Source organism: Triturus cristatus, chromosome 4_2 (assembly GCF_964204655.1).
Source record: "Triturus cristatus chromosome 4_2, aTriCri1.1, whole genome shotgun sequence".
Taxonomy (NCBI): domain Eukaryota; kingdom Metazoa; phylum Chordata; class Amphibia; order Caudata; family Salamandridae; genus Triturus; species Triturus cristatus.
In genome coordinates this window covers 52,079,894-52,097,626 of record NC_140586.1, presented here as the reverse complement: position 1 = coordinate 52,097,626, position 17,733 = coordinate 52,079,894, and the positions used below count along the sequence as shown (strand labels likewise).

The following is a 17,733-nucleotide window of genomic DNA, read 5'->3' as shown; positions in this document are numbered from 1 at the left end:
AGCTTATGATAGCTAAGCAACTATCAATGTATTGGACTTTCTGCGTATTCAGTGCATAATGTAAATAATAATACATTTTAATGTTTGCTTATTTCATGTAATAAAATATGGCCGGGGTTTCCGACCCCTAATCCAAAGCAGTGTGGTGCTTGAATTGTTTGCCTTGGGGGTAAAAGAAGGGTGGTGAAGAGCCCAATGGGAGCCTGGAGGGTGCCCACCCCAAGGATTGAGGGTGAAGAGGAGGGGGACTTTAGGAAAGTACTCGACCGTACTGTGGGCTACACTTATCCTGTACACACTGTACACTGCTTGTCCAGCTATGACACACTCTGCGTGGTGCTGCGTGCTATTCTGGACACACTTAAGTGCTTGCCCCTTTGCCCTGGACTCACCTGCCCTTCGGAGCTCTGCGGACGCCTCCTCCCAGCTGCGGAAGATTGCCCAGTACAAGGCGAGCGGCTCCTTTTCAGGGTACCAAACACCCCGCATGACCCCGCTCTCTCCGTAGTGGAGGGTGAGGTGCTTCACCAGGGGCACAAACTTCCATTCACCGCCTTCGGGGCTCTGCCAGGCCTGAAAAGACAGGGAATTTAGATAGGCTGGCACTTTGGAATAAAAGAGCGCTTTGCCCGAATGCACGACGCGTTGCGTTATGTTGTTTGCCACCATGATGAGGTCAACAGTTTCTGGGGCGCAGCCCTGGGTGGGAGGTTGGGGCGAGAGCAGTCAGAGAGTGATGGCCAATCAGAGTCAGTGTGGGCATTGAAAAGTGAGAGTACAGTCACGGTGCAGGTGGGGTAACGTCAGGGGGAATCAGAAGGGCGCCGGCTATGTCAGGTGAGAGTACCATCAATCCGCAGACGGGGTGACATCAGGGGGCATCTGCAGGGTGCAGGCGAGGGGAGGATGCTGTTAATGAAGGGTGCAGGGCGTTTGATGGAGGGACCGGGCCTTCTCGCAGGGTCCTTACCTCCAGCCATAGCGGGATCCCTCTCTGCAGGGACTCAGCGAGGGTCTCCATGAAGGCCTTGGGATAGATCCGGGCTCTGCTAGCGCTCCAGGTATCAGATGCTCCTATCCGCACGGTGGGTCCCACCACCCCCGCTCTGTGCTGCAGGTCTGAGAGGTGTGTGAAGACTGCAGAGAAGAGAAGAAGGTGAAGTCAGAGGCACCCGGGTGTCCACTCTGCTGCCTCAGGCTCTTCCCCGTGAGCTGCGGCGGGTGAGAGGTAAAATGGAGGTAGCTATGTGTGCGGATACACAGACACAGCCAGGCTCATACCCTAAGGAACTCTTTGAGCACTCATCCTTCCCCACCCAAGCACATTGCATGAGAAACTCAAGAATGCACACCCGGCACACTCTGTGCATACATCCTGCTACCACCCAAGCGCGCATCCTCAGAAACTTTAGAGAACAAACCCTGGGGCCGTCAAAGTACACATTCTTGGTCCACCCGAACTTTTTATGCACGCACAGTTGGACCCTCTGTACCCCCATGAATAGCATCCTACAGATGGTACCCAAGGGGTGTGATGAAGGCCCCTGCAGCTCCAGCCGCCAGGGGGCCCAACCCTTCAAGGGGCTACCATTCAGCCAAGGGCCTGTGAAAACCTGTGCAATAGTGCCACAGGGAGCCATTCCTATATTCCGCAGGGGTCCCATCATTCTGCATTATGCCACCACACAGCATATATGACTCAAAGTTTGGAGAAGTATGATCACATCACACCCACTCTCGTATAACTTCACAAGCTCCTCATGCTGTCCGCCCCATCTTCAAAACCAGCTGCATCATTTACAAAGCCATCACGGCCAGCATCCCAACATATCTAGGGGGCAACCTCACCCACTCAGGTGGCTCTTGGCAAACCTGTTCTGCTGCCAGAACACCATCAGACTGGAGGCAAAGAAGTGCAAAAGAGAACAAGCATTGGCATAGCCAATAGGTCTCGCCTTTTGGACCTTTTATGTATTCAGCCATGCAGTACATTACCCTGGTTGCTGGGCCGCCAGGGATTAAAGAGCTATATAATTGCTACACACTCGGTCATGCAGTCTGTTGTGAGATGGTTACTCTCTCTAGTTCGCTTCAGACTGTGTAAGCAATAGAAAGGTTTCAATCTAAATTGATAGGTAGTGGAGCAATATGAGAGCTTTCAGTGACTTGACTTTCCATAAACCCTGCGATTGGTTAAAAGATAATAATAAGCCCCAAAATAGTCGACACACCAATAATCAAAGAAGCACACTCCGGCTACCACACCGGAAGATATCTCCTTAATGCCCTGGAAGTGGGAGGGTAGTTGGATTATGTATTGTGTTGAGCTGAGTAAGCACATGTGGTGGAGATGTGGGGAGAGACTGTCCAGAAGAGATTGCATCTCCTATTAATGAGAGGGAGCTCCATTAGCTGCATAAAGATGAGATCAGTACAACAAGGGCCTGGCAGTACCCTCTGACTCGCACTTGTGTTGGGAATGGGCTTCTTGTTGTTGGCTGTTGGAGGAGGGGACATCAGCAACACGTGTGTGAGACACAAGGTCCTACTGGCAGCATCAGAAGAGTGGCAGGCTTGCACGTGGACCAGTTTAGGACCCTTACTGCAGCATATGAGTTTGCCAGCAGTGACAGAAGATTTAGGACATAAGAACCGCAAGTAATAAGCAGCAGCCAGGCAATTGTCAGGAGGTGGAATGTGCGTGGCCTTACGAAGGGCGACTGGACTTACTTGGGCAACGAACACAGAAGACTTTATTTTATTTATTATTTTTTTATTTGACTCATTTATATAGCGCAAACGAATAATCCCCAAAGGGATCTCTCGGCGCTTAAAGAAATGAGCATAGCATAGTCAAGGTAACCTAGAATAGCCACGTCTTCATGAGTTTCTTAAAACAGGATATCTCGGTGCACGACCGGATCTTCTCTGGTAGAGTGTTCCAGTGACTGGGGGCCAGATATGAAAAGGCACAGCCCCCCATTTTTGCTGTGTTTATTCTGTGAAGGCACAGAAAATTACGGTTACTAGATCTTAATTGCCGCATATGATTATATAAAATAAACTTCTTATTGAGGTAGGCAGGGCCATTCCCCTGTAAAGCCTTAAAGACCACACATAGCATCTTAAAGATAGCTCGTTTCCTAATCAGAAGCCAATGAAGATGGCTCAAAAGGGGTGCAGAAGGAGTGCGGGCCGGTTTATTAAGGGCAAGGCGTGCTGCAGTATTCTGCACCACTTGTAGTCTGGATAATAGGTCTTCCCTTATTCCGAAAAGCAGGGAGTTGCCGTAGTCCAGTCGGCTAACCAAGAGTGACTGGATAAGGGTGGTTCTAGCCGAAAAAGGAATCCAGGAAAAGCTCTTTCTTAACATCCTCATAGTTCCAAAGCAAGTCCCTGACAATGTCTTCACGTGCTCCTCCATTGAGAACTTGTTATCGATCCTGATGCCAAGGTTCTTAGCCCATTTTTTGGGGGTAGGTGTCTCTCCCAACTCTGGCGGCCACCAGTCGGGGGACCAAATCTCCTCAGCCTTCCCGAACAGCAGTATCTCTGTTTTAGAGGAATTGAGCTGTAGGAAGTTCTTCCTCATCCATGTTGCAATACTAGACATGCAGCTTTTAAATTTTGATTGAGTGGATACAATGTCATCCCCAATGGGGACGATCAGCTTCTTTAAGCACAGAAGAGGCATTATGGTGAAAGGGCACATATTTATGGTCAGTAAAAACACTAGTCCTTACTTTAAATTACTGAACAAATGAACAAAGTGGGCAAAAATAAAATTTAATAGTAATTAATGGATGACCCCTTCCAATAAATTAAGGCCTTATATTTAGCCACCGTTTAATGAAAAATATAAATGAAATGTATTTAATAAAACGTACATGAGCCCCACCTTGGAGGTGTGTTTAAAAAACGCAGCGTACAATCAGCTATAGAATCCGAGGTGCGTCATAAAGTTAAGGATCTTTTTTCACACAATTGCATATTAAAATCAGCCATGAGAATGATGGAAAAGTAAGCATTGGTGGCACACTTAAAAGTCAGCAGAAAAAATCTCAACAAGTCAATAATGCCAGAATTGTGTTTGTTACAGTTATTGTAAAAATTAACAACTAACGTCTTCTTATGAAAGATTAGATGAGCAAGTAACAACCATTAAATCTCTATACCTGTCTTTGTGCGATAGGATGCTGCAAGGTGTAAGAAGAATACAGCTCCTTAGATATCTCTGAGGGTTAAGCACCTGCTGTGGGGGCCTGCGGGCAGTTTCTTTGCCTCATGCGCGGACCCGCTCAGCCCATCATGCTTCTCATGTTAGTAAAACTACGCACAGTGCTCGCAGCTATTACAACTTGTCTAGATAGAAGAGTTCTGCCAACACTGTCTCTCTTGCTCTCGACATTTCGCGCTCTGTTATTTGTGGTTTTATTTTTGCGTTATTAAATTGAACTACAAGTACCAGAATGCAACGAAGAGCCCGTGGCTGGTAGTAGGCTTGTGACTGAAAGCCAGCTACTAATAGCACGTGTTATCTGTGGGGCAGGTGGTGTAGACAGATTTTAGACAGGGTGGTCATTTATGCAAGACGTGGTGCAGACAAACGCAAATTGGTTTAATCTGAAGCAAACACCGTAACTACATTCAAAACGATAAAAGCACTCAAGCTGGTGCAAGCAACCAGCACCAGTGGCAAAGACGTTGAAAAAGCCACAAAAATCTTTCACAATGTGGCAAACTCAGAGAGGAACCGCTCTCCCCCGTCAAAATATCACAGACTCCTGGTTATAAGGGGACTGCTGCATGCAAACAAAGCGGTTGTTCTACAGCACCCATATTATTCAAAAGTGACATAAGCCCCATACGCTGCATGGATGTACTGCAAATAGCGCATAAAACCCAAACACACAAAGTGCCTCAAACGGGCAAAATTAAAAGTGCAGTCAAGTTCGAGCTGAGTACCCCCTTGTTACACTTGCTACTTTTTTGCCAGTCCTGGATTTTTCGCAAACAGCTAGTTACAATTTGGGAAGAGTGGTTTGACTTTTAACATTGGGAGGGATGGCTCAAAAACAGCATGCAAAGCTCTGGCGTCTAAAAGAGAACAGGGCTGCCTAAGAAAAGGACCATATGGCTTCCATGCACACGTCCGTCTATAATGCGCACAGAAGACTCCACATCCCCATGTGGCGCTAATAAAAACATATGAAAGCTTCTAAGCACTGAATATTCATTGTAGTGCAGCCTGGCACGCCGATACACGAATAGGCCTAGATGCGAATGGATGGCCACGATGTGGCCCCAGATCTGAAAGGTTTGCCACAAAATAAACAAGCATTGTCATAGCCAATAGGTCTCGCCTTTGGGACCTTATCAGTGTTTAGTTATCCAGCAGAATATCCTTGGTGCAACAACATCAAGTGTTGCATGGCTAAACACTTATAAGGTCCCACAGGTGAGACCTATTGGCTATGCCAATGCTTGTTTAGGTGTGGGAGGGCACAGGGATGCTGCTTGGTTAGTGGAACCTGGTCCCGCCAGGCATCTCTGGTTCCAAGCTGCCTGTCGGTCCATGTGAGCCCTCACTGGACATCTTGGATCTCCATGGAGAGCTGCCCTGGACTGGCTGGGACATCTGGCTTCCTCGCTGCCGGGATGCCCTGACTGGATTGCACCCGCCCCGAAGGGTCAAGGGCTGGCTGTCCAGGCCTCTGACCGGAGGTCACTGGAGATGGCATCTCGACCATCTTTCAAACCCATCTTCATAGCAGAGAGCGAGTCAATTATCATCCTGACTGCCACTGTTGTAGTTACTTTTTTTCTGGCCACCTAGGTTTCTCTCATCATGTTTCTCTTTAGGCCTCCTGTACCGATTCGTAATAATTACGAACAAGGGCAATCAGTTGATAATACGTGGAGTAGGATGTCTGATAATGTAGTCTTGGGTTTCCCAGTCAACAACAGGTTTAGCTCTTTGGATGAGGTGGAATGACTAAAGTTGTACGTCAATTATCATCCATCTTTCACCTCTCCTGTTGTTGAGAATGACGACAAAGATGGTTTTGGTACCGTAACGGTGATTCCGCCTATGGCGTTAGTATCTTCAAACGCCATGGCCACTACATACACTGGCCCAAGTAATATGGGGGATATACCTTCTCAATCTGTGGTTCGGGTGGATTCATCTAACAACTTTCCAGCATCTGTTAACACTTTAGCCTCTGAGACCATCTCTATAAACGATTCATCTTTTCCTAACAGAACGCTTAAAATACTTAGCTGGAATATTGCGGGCTTGGCCTCCAACATTGATAACCCAGATTGGTGTTCATTTATAGACCCCTTTGGGATCTGCCTATTACAGGAAACGTGGTCTATAGAACCCTTACACAAACTGGGATATATTACCTTTATGCAACCTGCTCTGAAAGGTCCAAAGGGTAGACCATCTGGGGGTTTGTGTGTTTGGGTGGGCATCCACCTTGGTTTTAAGATCAAAAGGGTAGAAACCAACAGCAGAGACATAATATGTATCCTTATGTCTCACAGGAAGACCCCTAAAATCGCACTTATTAACGTTTACTCGCGCCCAACTTGTCGGGGAGGTATATCATCAACTCTAGAGGCCTTGTCATCTCTTCTAGAATCTCTTCCGGATGACGTGGTTTTGATGGTTGGAGGTGACTTCAACTGTCATTTCGAGCCCCTGTGTGGAGAAACCCCCTTTACTTCCGAGGAAGATGATGCCAGATCTATTCCACCCACTAGTATGTACGCAGTTAAACGTTGGACCCCCTTGGTTCTTCAACTTACCTCCCTTGCTTATTCATTCTCTTTGAGAGCGTGTAATGGTCGTTTCAAAGGGGATATGCCGGGGCAGTCAACCTATAGGGGAATGGGACACGAATCTGTGATTGATTATTTTCTGATCAGTCTAGATTTGTGGCACAAAGTGCAGGATTTTAAAATAATTAGGCGTATGGAGAGTGACCATGATCCTCTGTCAGTTGATCTGAACTACCAACTGTTGACCATAGGGCCAGATAAAGATACCCCTCCAGCAGGGATTTTAAGAGTCATCCAAGGGGGGAAGAGGATACACTGGCGTACCGTAAAACAGTCTGATGCGGTTATTACCAGTATGTACCAAAAGATTCTTCCCCTCCTTGAAACAGCGTTCAAACCAGAACTCAACAATCCTGTAGCTGGTGAAACTATGGATCTGGCTAAAATTCATAATGACCTAGTTGATATTTTGGGTGCTTTCTTCTATAAAGTAGGTACAGTTAACACAAAGAAAACTGGGAATTTAAACACCTGGTTTACCAAGGGCTGTAGGATAGCCAAACAGGAATTATTAGAGGCTTTAAAGGAAGGTAATCGACCACATATTTTGGAAGCAAGACGGGCTTATAGGAAGATAATCCTTAGTGCCAAAATTGAATGGGAAGAGGGATTATGGCTCGACATTAGATCAGCACTTATGGCAAAAGATTCTAGGACCTTCTGGAACCTTGTTCACTCTGGGAAATCGGAGGGTAAAACCACTATTGACCCTAATGTTTCCGAAGACGCATGGGCCTTACACTACAAAAAACTCTATTCTATTAACCTAACCAGAAGAGTTGATCCCCCTGTCATTCTTATGACCATGGATCCATCCTGGGATGCTCCACCCTGGACGTTAACAGAAGTGTGCTTGGCATTGGATAATCTCCAACCAAACAAGGCACCTGGGTTAGACAGGATCCCCGGGGACCTTTACAAGGACGAACAGTTAGTCTGGGCGCCCTATCTCCTAATCCTTTTTAATGCTATCTTGCAAGGCTTACCGGTTCCATCTACCTGGATGGGTGCGGAAATTATCCCTATCTTTAAAAAGGGATCCCCCCTTGATCCAGGTAATTATAGGCCTATAAGCCTTATAGATGTGAGCCAAAAAATCTACTCTAGACTTCTCTTGCAACGGTTGCAGAACTGGATTGAGGAGAATAATATTCTTACCCCACTTCAAGCGGGATTCAGGTCCAAAATTTCAACTATGGACCAACTATTTAGGCTCCAGCTTCTTTACTGGAAACACGTCACACTGGATGGGGGCAGTTTATATGTGACCTTCGTGGATTTGAAATCTGCATTTGACATGGTGGACCGTAACCAGCTCTGGAATTTATTGCTTGATATGGGGGTTCCACCTTATCTATGCTATCAATTGAAGATTCTCCACGACGGGACATATGCTAGAGTCCGCTATGGTAAACTTGGCCAGCTAACCGGCCCTTTCCCAGTGGAGAAGGGTGTGCGCCAGGGCTGTGTCCTTGCCCCAACCCTGTTCTCACTTTTCATTAATGGCCTTATTGACGACCTTTTGGAAACTACAGACATTGATGCTCCAAAACTGGCTTCTCAAAGATATCCTGCACTTATGTTTGCAGACGACACACTGCTGTTGTCAAAATCACCGATGGGCATGCAGCGGGTGTTGAAACAGTTTTCTAACTTCTGTAACAAAAAAAATTTGGTGGTCAATATAGATAAAACAAAATATATGGCCTTTAACGTAAAACCCTCTAATTACCCTCATCCGAAGATGGAAGGTATTCCTTTGGATCGGGTGTCTACCTTTGAATACCTAGGTCTGACTCTGAATGACAAAATGGGATGGTCCTCACAAAAGATTAAAGCAAATCTAAAACTTAATCAGTCTATAGGGGGCATCCTTAAAGTCTACAAAAAATGCCGCCTAAAAATCATAAGTGCCCCTCTTGAAATCTATTCTGTGCAATCCAGGTCCTCGACACTCTATGGAGCTGAATTATGGGGCCACACCTCTGTAAATGATTTGGTTAGTACTGAAAATAACTTTCTTAGGAAACTCTTAACTCTCCCAAACAGCACGCCGCTTACACCACTGAGGCTGGATCTAAATATTCGCCCGTTATCAGAGGTTGTTGCTACTAGGCCTGTGATGTTTTGGAGGAGGATTTGGAGTACAACTGAGTTGGCATGCTACAGAGATGAACCGAAAGTAATCTTGGGTACCCTCGGAGCCGATAAGATTCCTTGGCTCCAGTTTGTTCGGCAGACACTCAATCAGATCGGTCTTGCTCACCTCTGGGATAATCCTGAGGACTCAATCTTAGGCATCACCAAGAAATCTCTTGCCATAACATTCAAAGATTACTTTTTATTGAAAACTTATAACTCGGCTAAACCGTCAAGCCTGACGGACGCTTTCCTTGATGTCAAATGTTTTTATGCCTTTGTGTCTGATCTTGACGTCATACAGCCTATTTTAGCAAAGAAGCTATATTTACAGTTCCGATATGGCACCCTGCCCCTATATTCTTTTACTGATCGATGGGTGGGTGGGATTCAGCATGTGTGTCTGGGTTGCTTAACCGAATTGGAAACCATGATTCATGTCATGCTTTTTTGCCCTGCCCATGTTGGCATCCGGAAAAAATGAATTATACAGCTATGTCTAAATTTGGGCATTAGGAGCTACCTTGATTTCTTTAGGATTTTGAGAAGCGACACAAACCCACTTATTGTGGTCTCAGTTTCAAAGTTCCTGTTTGCAATGTGGCTAATCCGTAGGAAATTATTATCAAAAATTATCCATTGATATATTTTACCACTTTGGCTAGATCCTCGTTAGACCACCTTGAATACTGATTTACTTTTTATTGCTTCTTTGTATTTTTTTAAATTTCTAATTAATTGGAAATTATATTGTATGAAAACTGTGATTTTATATTGTGCTTTTATGATTTCAACGAATCGCAATAAAGCTTTCTTGATGATGATGTTTCTCTTTTTTCTTTCTTACACTTGCTATACATTGAAAGCTTTACATTGTGTTTGCGACAGTTTACTAATGTTTGTACAACTCTTCAGTGTAAAGCGCTGTGGCAGCTTATGCCAATAAATTAAACTAAAGAGGATCTGTGTTGAATGAATAAATAAAACATAGCACACAGATAGATCTGAATCCATTAACGAACGTAAACTGCGGCCGCCAAACAAAGTGATTTTCCGAATATCACACATTTTGGTGAAAAGGGTCAGCCGCAGTAGAACCTTTTCTTCTGGTGCCATAGTCAGTAGCACACGAGGCACTAGGTAGGTCTCCCATCCAGGAGGGACAGGAGAGGGGAGGAAGGGAGCAAGCCCTCTTGAAGTGTCATCGGCCAGGCTCACACAGCATCTTCATTAACCACAACATGTGGAAGAGTCATTGTGGCAGGAAAGGGAAGCAAAAGGTCGTACTAAGCTCCCCTCGAGGGAAGGGGTAGAGGAAAGGGAAAGCCAGACGCAGAGAGATCAGGGGGAGAAATGGGCAGAAGGTGAAGCGGGGAGAGGAGCCAGGAGAGTGATCATGACGGGGAAGAAGAGAAAACGGAGACGGAAACAAAAGACAACTCGGGGGAAAGTGGTGGAACCATTTTAGGGGGGGAAAGTGAAGCGGGAGGAGAACATGACAATGAAAGAGAACAGGAAAACAAGGAGCAAAAAATGGAAAGTGAGAGAAAAGAGCCTAGAAGCACTTCCATTTTGCAATGCGCTGCCGAAAAAACTGTACCAAAGCATTCCCGTGGAACCGAGATAGATAACGGGGAAGTAAACAAGTCACCAACATGTGAGCTGCGTGGTGCGCGCGCGCTCGTGTGACACCAGCTGTTTTCAAACACACTTGTGCTTGAGGCACCATCCACCTTGCAGGAGCGAGCAACAGCCAATTAGCATGCGCGCCGCTGCTCGTTCCCGCAAGGTGGATGCCGCCACAAGCATGAGTATGTGTTTCAAAAAAGAGCAGGGCGACGGCTAAAGGTCCTCCTAAGCAGCACGTGCATGCTGAGTAGGCGAGACCTTATAAAAACTAGCCCGTGCAACTTTGCTTTGCAAAAAAAGAAATTCAACGATGGACTAAATCTAAAGTTTTAAAGTTTATATGCAAGAAATGAAGTAGCTTGTGGGCGCATGTCAGCGCTGTAAAGCAAACAGTCCTGAATACCGTGAAGCATGTACACACACTTGAGAAGAGTGGGAGGGGGTGCAAACAAGGAGCGCAGGCAGTTAATTAAAAACAGCAGCGCAAGACAATTGGTGGGGGCAGGCACAGGAATGCAAAAGCCTCCCTGCATGCGCAGCTGCTCGCTCCCGAGACCCCTAGGCCATGGGAGTGAAAGTTTAGAGGGAAGGCGTGACATGCACCCGTTTTTGGCCATTTGCGTGCTTTCATTATTGAAAGCCACACGCAAAGGCCAATGGAATGTGTGGGAGGAGGCCGACCCACTCGGAGAAGTCTCTTGGAAGTCTGAAGTGATTCCAAGAGGCCCTCTCCTAGAGTAGCGCATGCATGCTGCGCTAGGCGAGACCTAAAAACCATAAGAGAACAGGCATGCACTATCTAGGTACCCATGATCTGGAACAACAACCAATATCCGTCATGACTGATCCAACCTTCGTCCAGTTTAGGAGAAAACTGAATACACACCTCCATAAGGAATTTTACATAATGAAAGAGGCAGCTACACTGATTTGGAAGTGGAGGGGCAACGTGAATGTGAGGGCGGTGATGAGGGGTAAGTAATAAATTAACTCACTTACCTGCCACTGCGGTCACCACCTCGGTGCTCCTCTCCCGACGCTGGTGCACTACACAGGCTCCCAGGGGCCAATCACGGCACTGCTCTCTTGGTGGTATCAGCATGAGAGCAGTGCCGTGATTGGCTTGAGCAGGTTGACTTGATGCTCACTCAGGCACAGGGAGCCTGTGCCATTTCTTCACCTGACTGTGAAACACAGGTGGGTTGGAGAAATGTAAGTGCGCTTGTCGGTTTGGCAGTCCTAAAACAGCTGGCCAAACTGACATGTGGATTTACAGTGCCCCCACTACTCCTCTTGTCTCCTGCTGACGCAGTGATGCTCCCAGGATGGGCCCGCCCCACCCTATCATTCAGCTGGCAATGGGCAAGATAAGAACAAATAAAATGATAATAAAATAGTTTTATTATCATTTTATTTTTCATGTTTGCCTCTTCTGCCTTTCAGCAGTGGGGCTATGCTCCTTTGCCATAACAGAGGAGCCGTTCCTGCATCACGATGCAGTAACAGTCCAGTTCTGTTCTCTTTCCAAACAGTGGTTGACTGCATCTTGCCTTTGACACTGCAGCACTCCGGTGCCTTTGGGGTAGGTTCCCGCTATATGAATATCACATATGTACACATATATAGTTGGGGGACCTATGTGCACACCTCCCAGAATCTTCAGTCACACATCTAGAAAAATGAGGACCCCCCCCCCCCGTCGAATGTGATGAGGGGTCCCTGAGACTCACATATCTCACAGAAATTCATAAGCCTTGGGCTGAAAGGAGGCCCCCCGAAGAGACTGCAAGGGCTACAGGGGACTGTGTTACACCCCTTCCTCCAGAGGTTACACCCTGGGACCCTCTGATCCATACACTTATTCTTCAGACATATCCAGTTTATTCAGCCTGCAGTACATCTCATATTTACCAAGCCTGGAATAGATCTGCAGGGCTTCCAGCCGGCACCCCGGGGGTCCCTGCAGAGAGCAGAATTCTGTCATTTCCACAGTGTTGAGGAAATGATCCAGGGCCCCTGGCCTGTGCAGGGCAGAGGTCACCGTCACCTGAAAGGCAAACATTTACCAATCATTGACAAACATGCACTGCAGGGTCCAACGGAGTACGAGGGCAGGATGAAAGCCCCTTATATAATACGTATGCCCCTTTAAATTCTTTGACGTCTGCCTCTTGCCACTCTGCCCCTTTCACTTATTATCACAGCCCCCTAACATGACCCTTTTCACCCTTTCATTATAGATGCACCTCCCCTCTCTGCCCCCGATGCCCCAATTCACAATGCCCATTTCCACCCCTTCTGATCCTGCCCACTAATGTAATGTCCCACCGTATATCTGCCGCTTTCCACTCTGCTTATTACCATGTTTGCCTAATTCCCCTCAGACCCCTTAATTTGAGCAGCCCCTTACCACCCGCCTACCGTGCCTGTCCCGCCCTTCTTTACTCCAAAGTCTGCCCCTCCCAACTGTAACCTCATATGTGCCCCTAAACCCACTGCACGTATCTGTGCCTTTCCACTCGCCCCCCTATGTCTGCCCTTTCCAACTCTGGCCTGTGCCTGCCCCCATATCTCACCCCCTCCCTGATCTACTGCTCACCTTGAAGGCCCCCAGCCTTGGCTCCCAGCTGGTGTTTTTCAGCAGGCCCCAGCTGCGAAGGGCAATTTCCAGGAGTTTGGTATTTGGGGAGCATACAGCGCTACGAAGCCCAAATCCCATAGCTCCCTGCAGCGCATAGAGATTCTTCTGTCCTTCCAGGGGGTTCAGGGGGGTCTGGAACACACGTTTCAGGATGTCTTCATCTGACTGGCCCCAGAGATCCATTCTAGAGAGGTGGTGGAGAGACGAGAAGTTAGAAGTGATCTGATCGCCTCTAAGAGGCAATGCGAGGAGGGAGTCCAAGACAGGAGAGGGGAGACCATAGAGAGAGAAGAGGTGGACACCAGCAGAGGCCAGAGATGAGGGAGAGGAGCTGGGAGACAGGGAAGCGGGACGAGAAGTCAAAGGACACCAAGAGAAGAGACAATGCAAGAGAGGAAGGTGGAGGGTCCAGGAGGGAAGACCGAGAAGTAGAACAGAGAAAGTGAGGGGAGACCAGGCGAACAGAGACAAACGCGCCTATCCACAAGGGTAAATTTACAAGGGACTAATTTTACAGGAGCAAATGCACCCTCACACTTTGTACTAAATGTACTACTTTTGACTATTCACCATTTACAACTGTAAATTTGCATGACTCCGTCCCCTGAATTTATGGGTGGATCATCTTATGGGTGTAAAGTTACTAGTAGCAATTTTTCCACCCATTGGTCGCGATCTCTGCAGAGAGAGTGAAGACCTCCTTATTATAAAGTATAGGGAAATGTAGAAAAAAAAATAAACTTTCAAACAAAAAAGTAAACAAATAAAGTAATATTACATACCAATGCAAATTAATTTTATATAATTATTTTGAATATAGAACAAAATAAAAAAGGCTAAAGCACTATTAGCTTAATTTTGAATTAACAATTTAATTATTCCAAATATGCTGAATTAAATTGAAATTAAAATAATTTTTGTAAGATTTAAATTTAACAATGTAGTAAAATTGCTAAAAATTATCTGTAGAACTAACCTAAATGGATGCATTTTTAAAACTTAAGGTACAGTTATTTTTAAATTATTTAAATACAATTAATTTTCTCCAGGGTTATATTTTAAGTCCCTGCCGCCAATATTTTCAATGGCAGGGTGCAGCAGTACCTATAAGTGGCCATGGATGGTGTTGGACATAGTCCAGGTCCTAGTGGGAGTACATTACAACTGTTTTGGGTTCCTTTTGGCTGTAGTAAATTTAGAAGTGCTGTTTGTGACTGGGAATGGGATTATGTATTTGTGGGTGCTCGCATGTCCCTCCGTAAACACATCCCAACCCTTCCATGAATCCCTCCTGACTCCTCCCTAAACCCTTCTCATTTACTCATAGGTATCCCCTATTTTCCAGTCACTCCCTCATCCCTTCCGCATTTACAGCTAAAACAAAGGCATATGTGTGCATCCATCTCTGCTGTCATGGAAGAGATCTCTGGACTGAAATCTAGGAGAGGCTGAGACATAGGCCTCCGCACTTAGGATTGTTTATAGCATTTCGTAGTACATGAGTAGTACTATTGCAGTACTACTAAACACACTACAAAATGCAATTTGTAAATAGGGCCCTAAGGGAAGAAAGGGTCTGAGAAATTAGATCAGGGAGGAGAGGGAACATCAGAAGGGATAGGAGTAGACAAAGCCAAGCCACAGACGTTCACAAGAAAGGGAAACCTCTGTAGATTGCCTTTAAAGATCCCACTAGTGAGACAAATGGGTGGCAAGGAAGAATGGGGCCAGGGGCGGTCGTATGAGACCTCTGCATCAGATGAAAGGAGTGTTTTAGTGTGTGCTCTCTCTAAAACCCACCCATCCCAAAGCGATTAAAGCCTACTACAAAATAAGCTAGCAGGTAGTATTTTGCAAAAATGGAAGTCGCAATATGGTCAAGTTTACCACAAAAAAAGACAACGACGATGCATGAACTGCTGAAGGTGGAGAATCGTTCCTATCAATGTACAGCAGTGTTTTAAGAAACATTTTCAGGGTGGGGGTGCTGCTATTAATGTTACATTACCGAAGCAGAGGGATTGTAAAAAATACAAGCATCACAGAAAGAGCAAGTGTAGCAATTGAGCCAGATCCATTCAGCATGAGTGATACAGGTATGGAATGTAGCTGGTGGGGCATTTTAGAGCACAACTTCACAAACCTAACTATAGCATAGTGTGGTAGCACTGCCATTTACAGACGGCACATTTTCCATTGAAATGACTACTAAATTTACAGAGACATGCAGTTGTGCTGATAAAACTAAACAGGCACAAAGGATAATGTGTGGATTTGGGTTTCCACGAATATTTATCATTTAGGTATCACTAAAGTATCTTGCTTTGTTTTGATCCTATTAAAATCTTTGTTTCCATCATGCTGCAGAATTACAAAGGAAAAGTTTAATTTGTGCTTTCTCGACTGCTGTTATTTTGAATTATTTGTACAGTTAATTTACAGGTATTTAAGATTTGTAGTATGTTAGAAAAAATTGACAACCTATGGCCTTTCATTTCACACTCCCCGTACCCCAGTAACAATGTCCCATAGTCCACTTTCTAAAATCCTCCTACTCTGCGGTCAGAGAAAGAAAGGCAAGCATCAATCTCCATGTTAAAAGAACATGCAGCAATTTGTCAGAAGATATCGCCTGACATTTGACCTCTGTGACAAGATAAACATTTTTAAAGTATCTTTGTGATCTTTCACGTTCTGAAATCAAGCATGGTTATTTTGGGGCTGTAATAGCACCCCTACTTGAGCATTGAGGATTGGTGAACATTGCAAAAAGTCTATGAATCTTTCATCCTAAATCCAAGGCATCCAACGAAGGTGCAGGATGGCTGGATCCACCTCATATTCAGAAAATCCGCATAACATGCATATATGTACAGCAATCCTCAATTGAGCTCAAGAATGTAGTAAAAAATCTGGCAGGGCCCCAGCCCTATTGGACTTACACTAAACGCCCCGTCTTATGCTATTGTTTTCAAGATATACATTAAATACTTATCTTAACCATAGTTAAAAGGGACTTAGACATATATTTCAGAATAAAGTCCTTTACTGGCTCACCTGTTGTTCTAATGTTCAATTTCAGAGACGGGAGTATAAAACACTTAAGGCTTTCTTACAAGGCCTTTATTTCCCTAGCTCTCTAGACAGAGAATCTGCAAAGCTGGCAATCTACTACTAAAGTAACAAGTCCATTTGAACCTAAATACATTTGGTGAACCATGGAGGCGTGATCCTGAGTAATTCTGTAAGAGAGAGTTTTAAATTTGCAGACATTTTGAGTTATAGTCTGGTAGGGTTTCCGCAATAGTATGCTCACCACTGCCTTCACAGAGAGCTGTCCTCTTCCCATAGTCTCCATAGAGAGCTGTATTCTCCACTCAGTCTCTGCAGAGAGCTGTACTTTTGCCTCCATCTCCACATAGAGTTTCGTCTTTCCTCATTTTGTGCAGAGAGCTATCTTCCCTCAGTCTCTACAGAGAGCTGTACTCTCCCCTCAATCTCCACAGAGAGCTGTACTCTTCACTCAGTCTCCACAGAGCTGCACTCTCCCCTCGGTCTCCACCTAGAGTTGTTCTCTTTCCTCAGTCTCCACAGAGAGCTATACTCTCACCCTCAGTTTATACAGAAAGCTGTACTCTCTCCTACGTCTCGAGAGAGGTGTACTCTCATCTACGTCTCCACAGAGACCTGTACTCTCCCCTCAGTCTCCACAGAGCTGTACTCTCCGCTCAGTCACCACCTAGAATTGTTCTATTCCCCCAGTCTCTACTGAGAGCTGTACTCTATCCTACATCTCCACAGAGAGCTGTGCCCCCCAGTTTATAGAGAGAGCTGTTCTTTCTCCTATGTCTCCAAAGAGAGTTGCCCTCTTCACTAAGTCTCCACTGAGCTGTATATTCCCCTACAGCTCCACAGAGATCTGTCCTCTTCCCTCAGTCTCCACCTAGAGTTGCCCTCTCCCCTTATACTGTGCAGAGAGCTGCCCTCTACCCTAAGTCTCCACAGAGAACTGTCCTCTTCCCTCAGTTTCCAACTAGTGTTGCCCTCTCCACTCAGTCTTCAGAGAGAGCTGTCCTCTTCCCTCACTATCCACCTAGAGTTGCCCTCTCCACTCAGTCTCCACAGAGAGCTGCCCTATTGCCTTAGTCTCCACCTAGAGTTGCCGTCTCCCCTCAGACTCTGTAGAGAGCTGCCCTCTAACCTAAGTCTCCACAGAGAGCTGCCCTCTCCCCTAAGTCTCCACAGAGAGCTGTCCTCTCCCCTAAGTCTCCACAGAGAGCTGATCTCTCCACTAAGTCTCCACAGAGAACTGTCCTCTCCCCTAAGTCTCCACAGAGAGCTGCCCCTTCCCCTAAGACTACACAGAGAGCTGTCCTTTCTCCTAAGTCTCCACAGAGAGCTGCCCTCTCCCCTAATTCTCCACAGAGAGCTGCCCTCTCCCCTAAGTCTACACAGAGAGCTGTTCTCTCCCCTAA

At 45.9% G+C, this 17,733-nt stretch overlaps 1 protein-coding gene across 1 annotated transcript in view; it reads right to left on the bottom strand.

The window, feature by feature from the left end:
- LOC146832948 (uncharacterized) overlaps positions 1–17,733 on the bottom strand; it is a 209,177-nt gene that overhangs the window by 17,080 nt on the left and 174,364 nt on the right. The window contains exons 14-17 of the mRNA XM_085600029.1: positions 13,217–13,442; positions 12,529–12,664; positions 971–1,137; positions 393–573 (exon numbers count right to left, since the gene is read on the bottom strand). Of these exons, the coding sequence (XP_085456155.1) occupies positions 393–573; positions 971–1,137; positions 12,529–12,664; positions 13,217–13,442 (710 nt within the window). The remainder of the gene's footprint in view (positions 1–392; positions 574–970; positions 1,138–12,528; positions 12,665–13,216; positions 13,443–17,733) is intronic.